We start from the raw sequence: 19,747 nt of genomic DNA, 5'->3' as shown, positions 1-19,747 counted from the left end.
TTTGGAACCACTAATTATGGACAGAGTGCCCAGAAGTGGGTCTATGATTTGATCACAACATAAAGCAAGTCACTTTATGTCTCAGTTTTTCCATCTTGTTGGTGCCAGACAACTCCTTGTATGGAACCTTACACAAACAACCTTCTTAATCTCACTTGTCAGGGGTCCTACTAAGAACCCACCTGTCTTCCATGAGGGAGGGAAGGAATGAGATTTGACAATTCCTCATCCACTTCAGTAGTACAATTTTTGAAAAATACACTCAATATACTAGTTAGGGTTACATTGACAAAGGCCTGGATCCCCCCCCAAAAAAACAATAAATGGAAAAATAAATAATAAGTAAATATTTACATTCTGTCTTGATAGGCATCCCATTATGGGCATGAAAACAAAAACCAGGGTGTCCCATTTTATAGCAGAATAAATGAGGTAATAGATGTGGATTAACTGGGAATTTGTCAAGAAGAACATACTTGTTGCTCTTTCTTAAATTTTTCATTTGCATTTTTACAAAAGTAAGATTAAATGTTATTTGTTTCTTGATCCCACAGTTTCTCAGTCTTCTTTTCTCTACCTACCATTTAAATCATGCACTTGCAGAGATTGGCTCACCCACTTGATTGACTTTTTTCCGGTTCAGATATATGCAACCTGGTAATGATCAGAATTATTTAATTTCACATGTGGCATGATTGAAAAGAGAAGTTAAGCCTACATAAATGAAAGCATATGGAAAACCAGACTTTTGCTACAGGCAAAAACTTTATATGCCACCAACCATAGGGTATGGTGTCCCTAAAACTTGAGAAATATCTTGTGATGCCATTCTCTGTAAACTTCCACATGACAACTCCAGTCTATTTAAGACTCCCTTGAGTCAGTGATTTGCAAAATGTAAATAGCTGATAACTGAACATCAGCTTTGGTGAAAGAAAAAGCTTTATGTTGATTGAAGCATCGGAAGCTGTAGCATGTATAATTGAATTTAAAACCAAGTATTAAATGGAGAAGAAACGTTGTCAACTTCTCCTCTGTTCTGTTTTGTTTTAGGTGGAGCTTGCTAAGGAAAAAAGGTGTGAATTTTTGCCTTTCCTGTCTCCACGGAAGGTTATAGTAAAAGGAGGGAGAATTGTTGCTATGCAGTTTGTTCGGACAGAGCAAGATGAAATGGGAAACTGGAATGAACATGAAGATGAGCTAGTCCATCTGAGAGCCGATGTGGTCATCAGTGCCTTTGGTTCAGTTCTGAGTGATCCTACAGGTAGAGTTCTCGGGAGCTGAAATGCATTATGCAATTGTCTGTTATTTCAGTGCCATAAGAGTTTCCACCTTTCAGGGAATTGTTTTCCACTTTAACATTCATTTTCTTCTTCTAGTATGAAATCCAAGCAATCTTGATTTAAAAGGCTTAGAAATGGCATTTAATGCTTATACAGAATTATTTTTAAAGTGGTGGGGATTGAAAATAACATTAATCTTTCTTTTAAGCTGATAATCAAAATACATAGTCCGTTTTGTAATAAACGTTTGCCTGTTTCCTCTGTAAGAATGGCTTTTCTTCAATTAGACCTAGAGTAAGAAAATGTGACAGAGAAGTTGTAACAGCCAATCTTCAATGATTCAGACAAATTAAGACCTAATGAATAGGCAAAAATAGAATTCATGTGTACTACTGTCCTCATGCCAAGCCATCGCTAGAAACATCAAAATTATCAAATTAGAAAGTTTGAATTCCTGTCACTTCATCTGGATGGCATAAATGGACATGCTAAGGAAGAAAAAAATGCTTTTAACAGAAAGATAAGAAAGGGAAATGTCTTATATAATATTCCAAGTGAGTAATAAGTTAATCAATTAAGAGTATTTTGTGTTATATTTCCCCCAAACCCAGTGTTTTGGGGGCTTATTGTAGATGAAAGCATAGGTACCTATGTTCCTTTATTTTGCAAATTCTTTACCTTTTAGTACACACTGTTTAAATGATTAACTCTTTTATTTACTGAAAGTAAAATAAAAGATGTTTTTCTAAGACAGACATTCATTATGAGTAACAATAACAGCAAAAAAAATCTAAACTTGACAGATCCTATGACTCCCTACTATATCCATGCTAAAATTACATTTTGTGTCTGAAATAGGAAGAGATATATGCAAGCAAATGTGCATTTTTATGCAGCAGATAAGTAAAAAATTCAACCAGTCATCAGGATATTTTATCTGCAGGACATCAAACATCTTGGTATTTGGAAACATCCAGATGTTTAATGTCATCAAGATAAATGTTTTCAAATAGCTGGATGATGGCCCGAATTTGTCACTTTTCATCTAGATGTTTATGTGATATGTAGACACAGTCATAGTGTGGTTTGTTTATCATTAACTGCGTTCAGGAAAAGAGAAAAAAGAAAAACGCATAAATTATATTCTATCATCTAAAAAATCATACTGTTCTTACTACTCGGCACATCACCAAAAACTGAGTAAAAAGTTGAGTCATATTTAACTAGCAATTCTGTTGATGATTCACTTATCAAAAACTAATTTATCTTACCCATCTAAATTTATGTTTCACAACTGACATCTCTAACTAACATTAAGAAAAATGTATTTTTTCCTAAACAAACATAAGTAGATATGACTCACAAGATCATAGAAAATAGCTTTTGCTTAATTTACTATTTAATTTTTTTAATGTTTATTTATTTTTGAGAGAGACAGAGACAGAGAGACAGAATGTGAGTTGGGTAGGGGCAGAGAGAGAGGGAGACACAGAATCCAAAGCAGGCTCCAGGCTCTGAGCTGTCAGCACAGAGCCTAACGCAGGGCTTGAATCCATGAACCACAAGACGATGACCTTAGCCAAAGTCGGACGCTTAATTGACTGAGCCACCCAGGTGCCCCTTAATTTAGTATTTAAAATATGAAGTGTAAGAAAGTTTGAGTCTAGTGATTTTTATTTGCAAAACCATTCCAGAATTTATTTATGTATTAATTTATTTATGTATTTTATTCCAGAATTTACTTGTATGTTTCTTCCCGTATTTCACATATACTACCCATATACATTAGAGAAATCAAGGAAAAAAATGGTCTTTCGCTTTCCTTTCTGCCCCCTCCCTTCTCCTGACATGAAATAAATAGAAATAAATTAATCCTTAAATAGAATTACCTGTGCTTTCGGGGCCTTTCAATATTTATGTGAATAAGAAGCTACTTTCCAAGTGAGAGGGAAGCTGGAAGAGCTAGAAGGTTAGATAGCATTCATGCCTCTCTTCCCATCAAAATGTTTTCAGAACCGTTTTTTTGAATGGAAAACATTAAAGAAAGGGGGAAAGGGCATCAGTAATTGTCAGAATTTTACCAAGAAAAATATAAAAAAATTTACCAAGATCTTACCCAAGATGATAAGACTTTTTTTTTTCTTTTTGAGATCTCAGTGAACAGGGAAATATTAGGAAAATGAGAATTCAAGGTAAGTAAAGTCATGTGTTAAGTGAAATATCCTTTGAGTTATTTGTGGACAATGAGGAATTTACTTTCATTATTTAAGAAATCTTAGGTAAAAAAATAAGCTATTCATGTCTCCCTCTTCTACCCTAAATCTTGTTCCATTCTCATACCTATGTGATGATTTATGTGTGACATTTTTGTGATTATCACATATGTGATACTATGTGATTTAATATATTTATTTCTAACACTTAAAACATTGACCTGCCTTCCCACCCCTCTTCTTCCTTCCTTCCCAACATCACTTCACTTTGCACAGGCTTCAATGGACTACATGCCAAATCTATGACATTTTTTCTGCATTATCATCCTATTTTCTGCATTTGACAATGTTAAATATTTCTTTCTATTTGAAATCCTCTAAGTCACCTAACCTTTCTGGGCTTCAGTTTCTTCCTCTATTAAAAAGACAAGCATAATAAAACCTTATCCCCCTATCTTTCCAGACTGTTATCAGAATTAAAATAATGTGAAAGTGCTGTAGAAATGTAGCACATTATTATTGTTTATGGACACCCCATTTTCTTGTGTTTTTTTTTTCTTTTAACTATTCCTCTTCTGAGCCTATCAAGAGTGCTTTTCTTTCTCTAGCTTATTACTTTTTAGTACTTTTCCAAAGTTCAGACTTTATCCATTTTCTCTTAATGTATTTATTCCTTCATTGAACTGATTGTATCATTAATTCATTTACTTATTCATACACACATTCCTTCCTGTAAGAAATACTTAAACAATTTCTATGTGCAGGTTGAGGCTAGACTTACAGTAGACACTACTGCACTTCTGTGTGACTGGATCCCAAATCTCTTTCTCCATTCCATGCCGTAGAAGGCATTTCATCCTTTATTATATGCCCATGCATGTAACATTTAGTGTCTAATGAATGCCAGGTACCAAGATGTATTTTGGAGAGTGCAAAGATGAATAAAGTATTCCTTCTACTTAAAAACCTCACAAACTGGGGCTGGAGGGAGACCTTTAAACAAATAATTATTTTACAAGTGAAGATACATTTAGAGAGATACGTGCAAAGTAAGGAAGGATCATCTCATGAGGTTTCCCTAAAGCATGTCGCTTCTCAACTTTGCTGTTTGTTTAAATGGTACTGTAGTTCACCTGTTACTGAAGTTCAAAATGTTATCCCAGATTCGAATATCTAACTCCAGTTTTTCTTTTCATTAAATTCACCAATGTTACTCTGTACTGTAGGATGAAGGTCCTATTCCTTAGCACTTGAGAACTTCATGAAATGGCTTTATATATACTATGTATATAGCTTTATTTCCCACACTTCTGTATAGAGTTATACCTCCCAGTATCTTAGCACAGGTGGATTCCATAGTGGTAATTCAAAAAGTCCTTGGTGAATACATTATATAAATATATTTGGAACAATTCAAGGAATGAAATAAACTTGACAGAGTACATATAAAGGATGGTGATAACATATTTTCAGCATTCTCTGATTATAATTGTTTAAATGAAAACACCTGTAGCATCTTAGTTATATCAATAACATGTATTTATAAAGGTAACGTAAATTGGGAAATTAAGTTTTTAATCTCATTTTTTCTCTCATGTACTGCATTACTTCTACAGGTCCTTTAATTTGTATGTTGCACAAAGAATATAAAATAACTTTAGTATTAAGCACTTAATATATCTGTGATAAATATTTCTTGTTATAAAAATGGCGAATGCCTCAACAGCTTATACAAAAGATAAGAATATCAAATATATAAAACAAATTTGGGTAATATCCTTGGATTCTAGTTGCTAATTACTTAATTACTGCCAAGGCTAATAATATTTATAAATGATAATCATTATTTTCTCTAATTCTACTTTATTTCTATTTCATTTTTTGAGTTGTAGCAGTGAATGGAAAATAGGAACAAAGACTACATATTCCACATCTATGTGCATGGAATATATATATGTGTGCTTATTAAGAGCAAAATTTAATTGAATCCTTCATTAGGTACTGTCCCAAATTCTAAAGGCAGTGTGGTGTTTGATTTCTAATTTGATGGAGATAATAAAGTCTTAGCCTTATTTGGTATCTTTCTGTGAGAAACTACAAGTGCTTGCGCCTTTAAAAAAATTCTCATCCATTCCCTCTAAAGTATGTAAGAATCCAAATCACTTTAAATTGGGATTTTATTGTTCGAGACTGATTTTAAAGGCTTTCAGTAAATTAAGCACAAGCTGCCTCTACTGGCATTTCTAGTCCACAAGCATTGCCCTTCACTGGAAATTTTAAAACATTTATTTATTTTAACAATATGTCTCCTCTTCTGCTAAACACCAAAGTCAATGTTTATTGAATTGAATATTCTAATTTTTTGTTTATTTGGACAGTCTCAGGTTTAAGAGATTCCTTGCTTATTTTAAGTTTATCCTCCCTTCCCTTTCTGTTTAGAACCACATTGTCAGTTGTGAAAAGTGTGCATATCTTTTCTGTTAATTTGGAATTGATGAGAATTGTTACCATTTCTACCAACCTCACAGCTTTATTTTTCTGATAGAGGTAGTAACAGTTGGCCCTGTCCTCACATATTCCCGGCAGATCCAGATGACATAATTTTATGTGTCTTTGAATATGCTTCCAGACGACTGAAGGAAGGCACTCTAGCCCATGCCATGACCTCTGTGCCTCTTCTATACACTGCACCACAGCCATCCTCCCATTCTTTTGAGAAATATTGACTTTAAAAAGAGCCATGTGCTTTGATCTTCCAGAACATACTGTAATTTGTCTTCCAATTAGATTGTAAATCCCAAAAGCACAAAGATTGTACCTTTATAGTAAGTTGTAGTTCCAATAGCAGTCTACACATTAATGTGCCTATACTAGATGGATAATAATATATCATTGCATATTTGATTTGACTTGATTCGTGCTAGGATATTAATTTTATTATACCTATTTTTTCCTGCTATGGGTCCAGTTTAATTTATTTGCTTTTTTTTTAGAAAATATTAAAAAAATACTTCTTTTTTTCTATTGCTATTAATTTTTCCCCCTATTTTGGCATAAATTGTTGCATTCTTTATAATCCAATAAATATTACACTAATTAGAGTCTGTCTGGTATAGCAGCTTCAAGCAGGGGTTCTGGAGCCAGGCTGCCCAGCTGGAAACCTGGCTCCTTTAGTCTCTTTGTACTTCACGGTCCTGATCTTTTAAGTGGAGTGATTATAGTATCTACCGTCTTGAGTTATTTTAAGAATAAATTAATAAAATATGTAAGGCACTTCAAAATATGTCTGGCCCATAGTAAGCATCTCTTAAGTTTTAGATGCTACTATCCTTATGAAACAAAACATAGTTTAATAAGTAAGTTGAGTTATATTACACCCTTGTGATAATATGAATGTTGTATAGAAATAAAAGCATTTGAAAATCAGGACTTCATCTGGAACTTTGCAGGTTCTGTGAACATGTCTTTGTAAATAAGTAAAGCACATGCTCTTACATTTATGATTTTTTAAATGTGAAATGTTTCCTATATTTAGTTAGTTTTTTTGCAGAAAAAATATTATATGGTTTGTAAATGTATCATTGATTTTAAAAATGTTTTATTATCAATTCTGATGTTTTTCATATAATCAAAAGGATTGAAATTTTCTCTCAACTAATATTTAGCAGTTAGAAATCTCCACTTTGAGTTTCTGCAAATCAAGTATTTAAAAAGCAAAGGATTTTTAGTAACTTTTTTCCTCTTAAAAATGGTGAAATTGGGCCAGTTTTTGATCAATTACTTTTTACAAAAATGTTTATTTATTTATTTTGAGAGAGAGAGCAAACGCACGCATGCATGCACACACACAAGTGGGGAGACCTGAGAGAGAGGGAGAGAGAATCCCAAGCAGGCTCCACACTTTCAGCACAGAGCCTAATGCCCAGGCCCAGCTCCCAACTGTGAGACCATGACCTGAGCTAAAATCAAGAGTTGAACGTTTACTCCAGGTAGGCACCCAGGTGCCCCAATCACTGTGACTTTTAAGAAGGAAAGAGAGAAGTATTTTTGAGGATACTGCTTGAGTTTTTAAATGTTTGAAAGTTATGGGATGATATAATTAAGAATATGGTTCGCGTGGGTGGCTCAGTTGGTTGAGCGACCGACTTCGGCACAGGTCATGATCTCACAGTCTGCGAGTTCAAGCCTCGGGTTGGGCTCTGTGCTGACAGCTCAGAGCCTGGAGCCTGCTTCGGATTCTGTGTCTTCCCCTCTCTCTACCCCTCCCCTGCTCACGCTCTGTGTCTCTCTCTCAATAATAAATAAACATTAAAAAATTAAAAAAAAATAAAGAATAAACACCTCATGGCACCTGGGTGGCTCAGTCAGTTAAGCATCCAACTCTTGATTTCAATTCAGGTCATGATCCCACAGTTCATGAGATCAAGCCTGCTTAGGGCTCCTTGCTGAGCTGACTTTAAAGGGCCTGCTTGGGATTCTTCCTCTCTCTCTCTCTCTCCCCCTCCCCCGCTCATGTGTGTGCATGCTCGCTCGCTCTCTCTCTCTCTCTCTCTCTCTCTCTCCCTGTCTCTGAAAATAAATAAATAAACTTAAGGAAAACACTATGTTTTTGGAAAAAAGAGAAGGGATGAATGGTGCCAATAAACCTGACTCAGCATAATGCTGCAAGGCACTGCTCAGGAGAGTAAATGACAAAGTGAACTATAAATATACCAAGGTACGTGTGGCCCTTCTTCTAGGAAAGGAGTTTCTACACGTCACCCAGTGCCTACATTTTCTTTCTATTCATCTCACTAGAAATAACAAGGAAACACAAAGCCCAATTCCTTCTGAATCAACTCCCTTGATAGCATTAACCGCAACTAGTTTCATGAAGGGAGTGTTTTGGGGGGAAAAGATTTTAAAATCACTTTCTATTTCCTTTTATTGGAAGCCCTCAGAAAAGTTTTTTAAAACCTCATGGGGTAAATCAAAGATTCTGCCAATACCAGCTTCGAGTGTAGCTTTGATTCACCTGCTCCCATACTGAGGAAAAAGTGCAGGCCATGGGATAATGTGCCTTATTCTGGCCTAAGTCAGACCTAGAAATTGCCAGGCATGCATATTTCCTTATCAGCTTGCATATTTCCTTATCTCCTTTACCAGAAATGAAGAGGAAGGGGATGGAATGGGTACTGAGTTCAAACTATGACTTAATCAGTCGTATTTTCACAATTGTATGCATTTTTTTTTTTTTAATGAACACAAATACTTGCAACGAAGTTTCAAGGGAACAGATTATGGAATACAGAACTTTATGGGAGATGAAAACTTTTTGGTTGATGGCACAAATGTTAGAGGAAGGGGCCTACTAATGATTACTATAACTGAAAATGGATGAGATAGAATTGAAAACCAAAGTTGTCATCCAGTGTAATTTACTGGGTATGTTATTGTATAATAACTTGCATGGGACTTTTGTTTTTATTTCCAAATGTGCTGTAAGGGACTTAAATATTGCAGCCCCCTCATTTCACAGGCTTATTTGTTTAACTAATAACCTCTGATTGCCTGCTATTCCAGGCACTGAGCTTAAGTTCTAAGGATGAAGTGGTGAAAAGGCCAATGCCAAACCTTGTCTCCAGGAATGCAGTTTAACAGGGAGACTCACAATTATGATAAATTGCACTGCAAGAGAAGTACGGGAGATAATCCAAGGGTTCAGGCAAGATTCCTAGAGGAAGTGGGTTGTAAATTGAACTTTGAGGTGTATGTGGGAGTTTCCAGGTGGAATGGGGGTGGAAAGGAGGGAGCCACAGGGAGATTATACAACTTGCTCAACACCATACTGTTACATTAAGCACTTTACCGTCATCTTAAAAAACTATATATAGGGGCGCCTGGGTGGCTCAGTCGGTTAAACGTCTGACTTCGGCTCAGGTCATGATCTCGTGGTTAGTGAGTTCAAGCCCTGTGTCGGGCTCTGTGCTGACAGCTCAGAGCCTGGAGCCTGTTTCAGATTCTGTGTATCCCTCTCTCTCTCTGACCCTCCCCTGTTCATGCTCTGTCTCTCTCTTTCTCAAAAATAAATAAATGTTACAAAAAAGCTATATATAAAAAAAATCCATGTCTTTAGAAAGTTGTCATCAGCCTACTTATTTCATGCATGTTCTCCTCTTTATAAATGAAGGTCTGAATTTTCCATTTTTCTTTCTAAAATTGAACTTTTTATTTTATGATTTTTGCCATTCATTCTCTCATTATTCATCATGTAGCAAATGTTTCTTAACATCCAACTATGTTATATCTACTGTCCTGGTGCTAGGAATACAAATAAGAGTAAAAGAATGTCTTTGCCCTTCAGGCATTCATATGCTAATGGGAGAAATGGACATGTAAATACATACATTGCAAACGATGTGCTAATTTTGAGATTGCATTTGGATTGGGTTTTAGAGCTTCAGTAGGAGTTTCTCTGTTAGAGGGAATATCATACACAAAAGTTTAAGCTGACAAATGGTTTCATTTGACTAGACAATGATGGGAAATTCTGTTTAGCTGGAGCAGATAATGTATAGTAAAATAAGGGTGGGACATGTATAGGGATAAGATGGCAGGAAGTTTGGCTACAAACTTATTTGGAATCAAGAGAGTTATATGACAATCTAGGGATTCTGGATTTTATCCTATATACATCCAGGTGACAAATGGAAGGTTTAAATATGGGATAGATCTTTATTGTTAATGATATAATTCTGATAAGTGCTTGGATTTTGTACCAGTTATATATTCTTCAAATAGTTGGGAATTAGAAACCATGAAATCACCTCTGAGGTGGTTCATATAAGAAGGCAAGTGTGTTTTCTAGTGTTGAACACCTGAATTAGGCAAATTTATTTACCCAGTCATGGGTATGATCCAACAATGTAGGTCCCCTAATGGGAAGCTGCCCCAGTAGGATTGTTAGTATTAAAGAAGGGAGAGAACCTTTGCCCAAATAGTCAGTTCCCAAGCTGTAGGCATGACAGAAGGGAGTTATGCATGTCTAATTTCTTCCTCCAGATTCATGAATTATAATTACGAATTTCAGCTTTTTGAAGACTGGTAAGATACGGAGAGACACCATGAGTGTTATAATCATGAATATTTCAACACATGGAAGAAGGCATGAGAAGTATGAAATAAGCATGTTGCTTTACAGGGGCAGTAATACTGAAAAAAAGATGGCCTGGAATCAAGACAGAATAGTATTAGTGAAGTCAATTAAAAGACTATTTTTGTTAGTTTAAGTGGCTACTTATTAAGGCCCAGATTAAGGTAAAAGAGGTAGAACTATAGAAGGGCATTCAGAATCATGACTATTTCTGAAATAGAAGAGTCAGGATTTGGTCATCTGTTTGATGAAAAGGTTGAATGTGGAGTATCTAGTGTGGTAGTTCAATCAGATGTTCATAATGCTGATAGCATTTGGGAATACAGCAGATAGAACAGATCTGAGGGAAATTGTGATTTGTTGTATTTGGATTTGCTCATTCATTCAACTGGAAATGGGATTCGAACTCAGAAAAGAAAGAATGATTGAAAACAGACATTGGGAATCATTACATATGATTTATCTTGCCTTTTCATTATCATAGCTCAGTACCTACAGCAGTACTGCTTATTGATTGAGTTAAAGAATGAAAGCTATCATAGCCTATAGTTTAGATAACACTTTAAAAGTATGATAAAAGAGGATATGTGGTATTTCTTCTGAAATTCCAGAAACATCTCACTTATCACATTATGAAGAGGAAAAGACAATGTAAGTTACCGCTGCTTTTCATATGGTAAATATCTTAAGGAAGACATGGTGTCAAGACAGTTTTATTCCATTATTCTGTACCTTTGGTCTTTTACTAATGTGTTTGGTTCCTTATGCTACCATTTCATTTTATAATGCCTGAGTAATAAAACATTAATATGTCCTTTGTAATGCTTGGCCCCATGATGAGAATGAATTCTTTTTAGTCTTCCCTATACACTGTCTTGCTTTCAATTATATTTTGGTCAAGAAGCTTTCTTAGGAGCCCAGTAGTAAAACTGTACATGTTTTCTTAAAAATTGCCCTAATTATCAGTTTTTTTTCCGAAAGTGGGGATGAAGTACTGACATTTCTGCAAAATAACCAATGAAAATAATGGAATCTTTGCACAGTTTTTCTTTGGAATTATTTTAAAAGGGTGGAGGTGATGAGGAAGGAGGTCAGACTGATAACAGTGTTAAAAGTGATTTGGAATCAACATCACATCACTTACAACTGCCTTAGACATCCATTTGAAGTACACCATGATATTTCTGTAATTATTTTACTTACCTCTACTAACTGCATAGGAATAGGTTTGTTTCCCCAGTGAATAGCTCTGTTCAGAGCCTTCTCTTATCTTTATTTTCCAGGTTTCACTAGTGGTTGCTATCATATTCATTCTTACATGGAGACAGTGGATAAATCAGTAGTTTTCCATCAAATCAAAGATTACATTCAAGAGGTAGAGCAGTGACATTAAACAACTTTGGCTGGAGAAAGAAGGTAGAAAACGGAAAAATAACATAATTGTTTCAGAGAACAGAAATCATAAAACATAGCCAGTGTTATTCAATATATAGTGAATATAATAGATGTCTGGAGTTTTACTGACCATGGCGTATTATATTTGTCTCTTAAATACTAGTTAGCCATGGTATACTAAAAGTTTATTCTGAAACCTAATATTCTTATGAAATATTAAACTATGCTAGGCTCCTATGCAATGTAAAGCCAAGATGTAAAGTTTAGTTAAATTATAAAGCCATGATGCATATTTTATACTAATGTTCTTAGTAATATGTATTTTGTATTGGAGATTATTTTGTTGTTAATTACTTTGCATTTGTGTTCTTGGCTCAAAACACAATATAAAAATGACAGTATACCTATTTAAGATAGACTTTAGTTAGGTGAGACATTGACCTGAGAAAATGTAAGTTTTAATTGTATAAATTGGAAAATTACATTGAATCATATCTAATATCTATCTCCCAAATGTGGAAACTACTTAATTCAAATGGAATATATACATGTAATTTATTAGGTGTTCCAACTGTGCTGGCATTGCAGGAGGAGAAAGCCAGCATTAATTTTAACATCCATTCAGAGGTCCCACCCAGCCATTATACGGACTAATGCTATCCAGTACCAACCTTATTTTCATGCTAGCCATACTTATATTTTGTAATTATGAATCTCTTTTAAGTTTTTTCAAAGAACCTTTATCAAATACCCAGTGATTTTCCAAGTCCTCTGAAAAGTGTAGTGACAATTCACTTGGCTTAATATGACCCAATATTTCCCCCCATATTTGCACACTGCTGCCAAATGAACTTCTGCATCCCCAGTATCATGGCATTATTCTCATATGTTAGAATCTAAAATATCCCCCCACACACTGATAGTGGAATTGAAAAAAAAACCCTCAATTTAATTTTGATACCCTTTTTTAAATTTAAAAAAAAGGTTATTTATTTTGAGAGAGAGAGCGCATGAACAGGGGAGGGGCAGAGAGAGAGGGAGAGTGAGAAAGAATCTCAAACAGGCTCTGCACTGCCAGCACTGAGCCTGACATGGGGCTCAGACTCACAAACTGTGAGATCATGAACTGAGTTGAAATCAAGAGTCGGAAACTAACCCAACTAAGCCATCCAGGCACCCCAATAATTTTGATACCCTATTTATTCTGCCTTCCTACATGCTGTGGGATCTTATTTCCCATTCTTTCATTCTGTATTTGCTAAGTATATAGGGTTCTGTGTTAGGTTCTCCTGGGTACACAAAAATGAACACATTGTTCTTGTCTATAGGAGCTTGCAGTCCAATAGACAGAGAAAAATTCACCTAAATAAAAATGCCATTAGGTCAAAAGTGATGCAAGGAGAAGCAGATAAACTGTTAGTGTAACACTGTGGGCGGAGAGATGACTTCCAGCTGTAAGAATCAAAGGTTTTATGGAAGTAGTGGCATTTGTAGTAGACATGAAGACAGGTGGGACTTGAGAGAGCAGAGACCAGGAAAGCACGTTTCATCACAGTGAACAGGTAGATATGTGGATGTAGTAGTTGCTTTGGCTAGATCATAAGGTACACAGTGAGAAACTGTAAAGGTGGAAAAACATATCATTGCTAATTCACAAAACGTTTTCACTGTCAGGCTAAGGTATCTGAATTTTATTCCAAAATTGGTGGGTACTAGAAATCTAAGGGAACATGCTTATTAAATATGTTTTCCTCATACACAGAGGAAAGATTTAAATATGTGTGTCCATTTTGGCTCCTGCTCTTCCCCCTACTTCTCTCTGTATATCTTATCTGGTCTAAATTATATTGACAATAGGACTGTAGGGTATTCATATTTTAATCCAAAGTACCCCTGGAACAGTCCCAAGGATTAACTGAATAAAGGGATGAATGAAGAGATAGATGGATGTTGGGATGAACAGAATACAATGGATGACTGCTTTATTCAAAATGAAAATCCACAGTAAAAACAGAAGCATATGGAAGTGGTGTTTATGTACAGTGTCATATATAAGGCAGCAAATCTTCATTCTGTTGAGGGAACAGTCAGATGCTGGACACTCTCAGTTGCATGAAGAAGATAGTCTCCTTACTGGTCATCTTGCTTTTTCTCTTGCTTCTATATAACCCTACCAGAATCAGCCCTTATAAACAGAAATTATATCATGTCATTCCTCTATTCCAAACCCTCCAGTCACTTCCTACTTTATTTAGAATAAAATTCTTCTCATAGCTTATAAAGTCCTTCTTGATGAAGTCCCTACTTTCGCCTCCACACCCCACTTTACCTTGTATCCTTTCTTTCTCCCACTTCCCTCTACTCTTCAAGTGCATCAACCTCACCTCACCTTAATGCCTCTGTGGTGCTTCCCTCTGCCTGCAGTGATCTGCCTCGAGGTCATCACATGCTGGCTTATTCTTACCCTTAAGAATATTTTCCCTCAGATGTCATCTCATCAAAGAGCCCTCTGTGACCCTCCATCTCCCTAGATCTAAAGCACCTCTCCCCCTTTTCACTTCCTTTAGCTTATAACACCCCCTTCAATGTAATCCTCTTCATAACCATTTTCACTATCATAAAGTTCACTTACTTGTTTACTTTCTGTTTCTTGAATCTTCTGCCAAGTGAAATGTATAGCCCACAAGGACAGGTCTCTTATCTACAGTTTACTCTAGTGCCTACAGCAGGATTTAGTACATAGTAGACAATAAATATTTGCTAATTGAATGAATGAATGCAAGCCAGTGCCTTGAGTTTTTTCCTATGCAGTCATTATTAAACTCCTGGAAAGGGTATCCTGTATGCACTGCCTTGCCATCTTTGTCAGATCCTTTGTCCTTAACCCCTTTTTTTCTGCCTTTCGCTCTCATCATTTACCTGCAAATGTCATCTTTTTACTGCTCATTGACCTTGAGATCACCAAGTTAGGTACCTACCTTACATTTCTCTTGTATTTTACACTTCTTGAAATTATCTCTTCTTGGTTTGCGTGGCTCAGAAATACCTTGAATCTCATGAGATGCTGACAATTCTCCCTCTGGCTTTAGTTCAGGTTGTGCTTGCTGCCACTGTAAAAAATAACTGGTTGACTCTTACCTGGATTTATGTTTTTGATGAACTTTATCCATCCTTATGACTATATCTTATCCCAAGGTACAGGACTCTCTCCTGAATTCTAGGTATATATCTCCCAATACCCCTGAAGACCTCTGGGCTTTTCCAGTTGGTACATCTGTAAGTGATCTGTAGTTAGGTTCAAATCCTAATAGTGTGACTTGTGTAACTTACCTCACTCTCAGTTTCCTCAACTGTACAATTGAAATAACATCTATTTTGTGAGGATTCAGAGACAATATGTATGTTGCCTAGATCAGAATCAACCATGAGTTCATGGAGGCATTCTCAATAAATGTCATTATTATCATTATGAACACAATAACCTTTGCCAATACCAAAGTATTTCTTAACTGCATCGTAATAAACCCATGCTCTATATAAAGAAGCTGTATTTTTGAATTATGCATTTACTGATGTACTAAAATTATTTAAAATATATTCTACTGTATGTTTTAAGTTTGCATTGAAGTATGCCTACAGCCGATTGACAGGGAAAAAAACAGGCATAAGATGGATATCAAAAAATAACATTAATGAGCTGCTAAAGCTAAAATTACAGGAACTTATGAAATTGGTTAAACATAAAAACCATTAAACTGTTTACTGAAGCTTCACAGATATACTGAAGCTAATGAGCATTTCTGCTATTTAAATAAGCCCAAATTGAACACACATTACATGGATACATAATTAGTCATGGCAGTCAAACACACATAGACTTACTTTTAAAGCTCTATTTAGGGAATCTTTTCCATTTGATTTATTTTGTTAATTAAAATATTTTTCAGTATTCACTTATATTTTAATAATATTGTTTTCACCAGTAGTATAATTTACTACTAGCTTTCTATTTGTTTTTATTTATGCCTTAAATGTAGCAAATAGGGACTTATATTAAACATTTTTCTTAATCCCTTTCTTTAATTATTTATATCACTTGATGATATCATTCAGCATTTTAAAAGGTTCTTTCACTGAGAAGTATACATAGAATATTTCAGTAGCCTTTCTTTTTTCACTGTCTCCTAATTATCAAGAAGTATTAAGCACCCAAATGTGCATAGAATTATGATGATTATGGTCCAAATCAGATTAAAGGATGATCTATTCCTTCCAGGAGTTTGTAGTCTTAAGTAGATGGTATCATTGAATATAAATAAGTAAATCAAAGTACAGCATTTGGGAATCCAACAGAGAATTTGAAAACAATCCCCATATATTTCCTTCAAGGACATTGACCTCCTTGAGGAGATCTCTTCCAGTTAAAATGAAATCAAATCTTCAAGGAGTTTAGGGTTTTAAATAGATGAAATTATTGCAGAGAAAATAAGCAAATCAAGGTGAAGTGCTTGGACAATTTTAATTCTTAATTGATTAGTTGGTCAGTTTAGGAAATGAGAATGGCACTCCCTGTAGAATACAAGTAAAACAAAAGGAGTTGCTACAGGCTAGTATTGACATCCATTTTCTTTTTTCTTTTCCTTTTTTTTTTTTTTGTATTTAACTTGGGGAGCTTAAACTTGTTCTAAGCATGGAAGGGAGGAGAATTAAATCTGTATTTTCCCACTGCCTCAATTCTACAAGCATATATAAACTGAACATTATTTAACCATAACAATAGGAAAATTGGAATAGTTAAATCAATCAAATTAACCAAGTGCATATTCTTTCCTAGTCAGTGTGTTTGTCACTACAGAAGTTTTTTTTTATAAGCTTTTTTTTTAAATAAAAGGAAAATATTTGGATTTCCTCCCCGCAATGAGCCTTCTCTAATTGTGGAAGTATGATACACAGGAAGAATAATCAAGACAGGAAAATATGAGTGCCAAATAAATGGAATGGACAGATATTACATTTTTTCAACCAAAAAGCATTCATCAAGTTCCTTTTATGTACCAGTTTGTGCTAGATGCTGGGGAAGAAGCTGACTCAGGTATGGTCCTTAAACTCAAGGAGTGGTGGAGGCAAAGCAAATAACTAAAATGAAGTCACATAGTGACTAGGTTAACAGAAAGTGGTTGTGGTTAATTTACCAAAAAGGGAAAAGAAAAGTTTCCACTGGAAGAGTTGACCTAAAGGCTATTTATCTGTAAAGCTGGTCGAGATTAGAATTTGCTGTGGTTTTTCCAATCCCTTCTGCTTCATTTTAGTTCCTTCCCAGTTGTGAAGCTTTAAGAGACCCTTGTTGGACCATTTCTGGCTTTTTCTTGCCCCCACACCAAAGGTCAGTGGCAAGGAGGGCTTTGGAGTCAGAAATAACTGGATTTGAATACCAGCTCTGCCACCCCTTGGCTCTATTTAAGATGGTAATATGTACCTTAAAGAGTTGTTTTGTGGTCCAAATGAGATTATTATATAGAATTGTACAGTATTATACCTGCCTCAAACAGGGGATCAGTAAATATTGATTGTTTTTCTTAATGTTCTTCATTAAGTGAGGATGATATGAGATGTAAGAAGTAACTAGGAGAGTTGCTTTTAGATGAATTGCCAGAACATGGCAACTGATTGGATGTCAAGTTTATTGAAGAGAGAAGATTCAAAGATTATGCTAAGATTTTTAGGATTTATTTCTAGGTATTTTGACAAAGGAGACTAGGAAAAAGCAGAAGTGGAGATTAAAGAGTGATCACAGAGGCAGGTGGAAAATCAGAAAGTGTCGTGTCATTGAAGGCAAGCTAAGGGACATTTATGAGGAAGAAGTGGTCATCTGTTAAATGCTGCTGCAAAATGGAAAAGGCAGTGCCACAATTAAGGTGAGACAAGTGAGGTACCTACCTGCACTTGAGCCTAAGGTTCTGAACATAAAGATCTTCTTAAGTTTTTTTCTTTGGGTGCCTCACCCACCTTACCCCTAGTTTTCCTGAAGCAAGGTAATCCCTGAGAAGAGTCATTGGATGTGGCAACCTAGAGCTAATTAATCATCTTAGTGAGAAAAGTTTTGGTGAAGCTTTGGGAGGCAAATGCAGATCTGGAATGGTTTTAAAATGGGAGATACTGTACATGTAGATACATGCTTATAAGAAACAATTCAGAGGGGGTGGATGATAATAGAATATGCAATCTAGGGAGAAAATCCCTAGGTTACCTAAGAAAGACGAGAGGATCAGATTCTAGGGCTCATGTGGAGGTACTGGCCTTTGATAAGGAGAGTTTAGTAATTGTTATAAACAAGAAGGAAGAGAGAGAGAGAATGGATACAGATTCAGTAAGTTTGTAGTGTGGACAATGGGAAGACCAGGGAGTTCCCATATAATAACCTCTGCGTTCTTTATGAAATATGAGACAAGGTCTTCTCCTGACAGCAGGGACAAGAAAAAAGAGCTTCATCCATCAAAAGTTTGAGGAGAAGAGGAAAGAAATAGCGGTCACAATGAGTAAAAGACTTGAAACAGCAAACTTTCTAATGTCAATCAAGAGATGGTGAAAGGCCCAGGAGAAGCTTGTGAACTGGGTTTTAGAAGTGATGATTTGGAAGGGACAGTACAACATCCACACTGGAATCTCTAACAGGCAACTACAAGTGCCAGAATAAAAGAGCTCAAGGTTGTGTTTGAAGTCATTTTCATAGAGATGAAGTTAAAGGCACATGACTGGGAGGAGGAAGAGGAGATGAGGAGGTGCCAGACCCCAAGAAGGAAAGTTTAAAGATAAGGAGAGCCTGAATACTGTAGCATTCTGCAAGTCAAAGAAAGAGATTAACATTAATGTGATATAAGTATTGGATGCTACAGGAAGGCAGAAGGGAGGATTGAGGTCACAGAATTTAAGGACCATGGTGTCCATGTTTTTATTAAAGGGACAGACTGGAAGGAATAATTGGGTGGTGAAGAAAGAAGGCAGTCAGTATAAATTACCCTAAAATTAGGTAAAGGAAGAAGTTAGAGTGAGAAAAGAGAACCATTCCAAAACTAAAGTTTTTCAAAATAGGAGTTTAGAAGAGAGGAGAAATATGAGAAATACAATATTCTAAGGAGAGTAAGAGATGATATTTGAGGTCCTGAAGGAATGGGAACGTGCACAATAAAGGTTAACTTTTGTGGGGTTTACAGAAGGAAAATGATGAATCTTCACTGTGAGTTCCATTGTGTTTGTGAATGGATTGCATATTGATTCAAATACTTAGAGGCAGAACGGAGATGTGAAGAAAAGCTCATGCCATCCAGAGTTAATATTTTTTTAAAAATTTAAAAAAAAATTTAATGTTATTTTTGAGAGAGAGACAGAGCATGAGCATGGGAGGGGCAGAGAGTGAGGGAGACACAGAATCTGAAGCAGGCTCTATTCTCTGAGCTGTCAGCACAGAGCCTGATGTGGGGCTCGAACCCATGAACTGTGAGATCTATGACCTGAGCTGAAGTTGGATGCTCAACCGATTGAGCCACCCAGGCGCCCCAGGAATTGATATTTTTAGTGGAAGGCATTCTCTGGTTCTTTCCTTTCCTTACCCCAGATTATTCTATTGAAACAGAACTCTGATATCCTGGCCCTGTAATTAGAATTCATTTGCTCTTGGTGAGATTTGCTTTCAGCTCTGAATCACTGAGATTATTGCCTCAGCTCGC

At 35.8% G+C, this 19,747-nt stretch overlaps 1 protein-coding gene and 1 long non-coding RNA gene across 7 annotated transcripts in view; one reads left to right on the top strand and one right to left on the bottom strand.

Moving 5' to 3' along the window:
• DPYD (dihydropyrimidine dehydrogenase) overlaps positions 1–19,747 on the top strand; it is an 869,175-nt gene that overhangs the window by 418,919 nt on the left and 430,509 nt on the right. For all 4 annotated transcript variants that reach the window (XM_045036245.1, XM_011284844.4, XM_045036247.1 and 1 more), the window contains one exon: positions 1,054–1,264. In XM_045036245.1, the coding sequence (XP_044892180.1) occupies positions 1,054–1,264 (211 nt within the window). The remainder of the gene's footprint in view (positions 1–1,053; positions 1,265–19,747) is intronic.
• The window catches only part of LOC102902108, a 47,407-nt gene that overhangs the window by 16,185 nt on the left and 11,475 nt on the right, over positions 1–19,747 (bottom strand). For 2 of the 3 annotated variants that reach the window (XR_006584577.1, XR_002161104.3), the window contains exons 4-5: positions 15,002–15,133; positions 11,832–12,031 (exon numbers count right to left, since the gene is read on the bottom strand). This is a non-coding gene — a long non-coding RNA (uncharacterized LOC102902108). Of the gene's footprint in view, positions 1–1,263; positions 1,573–11,831; positions 12,032–15,001; positions 15,134–19,747 lie in introns of those variants that run through there. The other variant, XR_440949.4, reaches the window with a different exon arrangement.

The sequence above is a fragment of the Felis catus genome, chromosome C1 (assembly GCF_018350175.1).
Source record: "Felis catus isolate Fca126 chromosome C1, F.catus_Fca126_mat1.0, whole genome shotgun sequence".
In the NCBI taxonomy this organism is placed as follows: domain Eukaryota; kingdom Metazoa; phylum Chordata; class Mammalia; order Carnivora; family Felidae; genus Felis; species Felis catus.
Note: the sequence above shows the minus strand (reverse complement) of the source record. Positions and strands in the feature narration are given on the sequence as shown.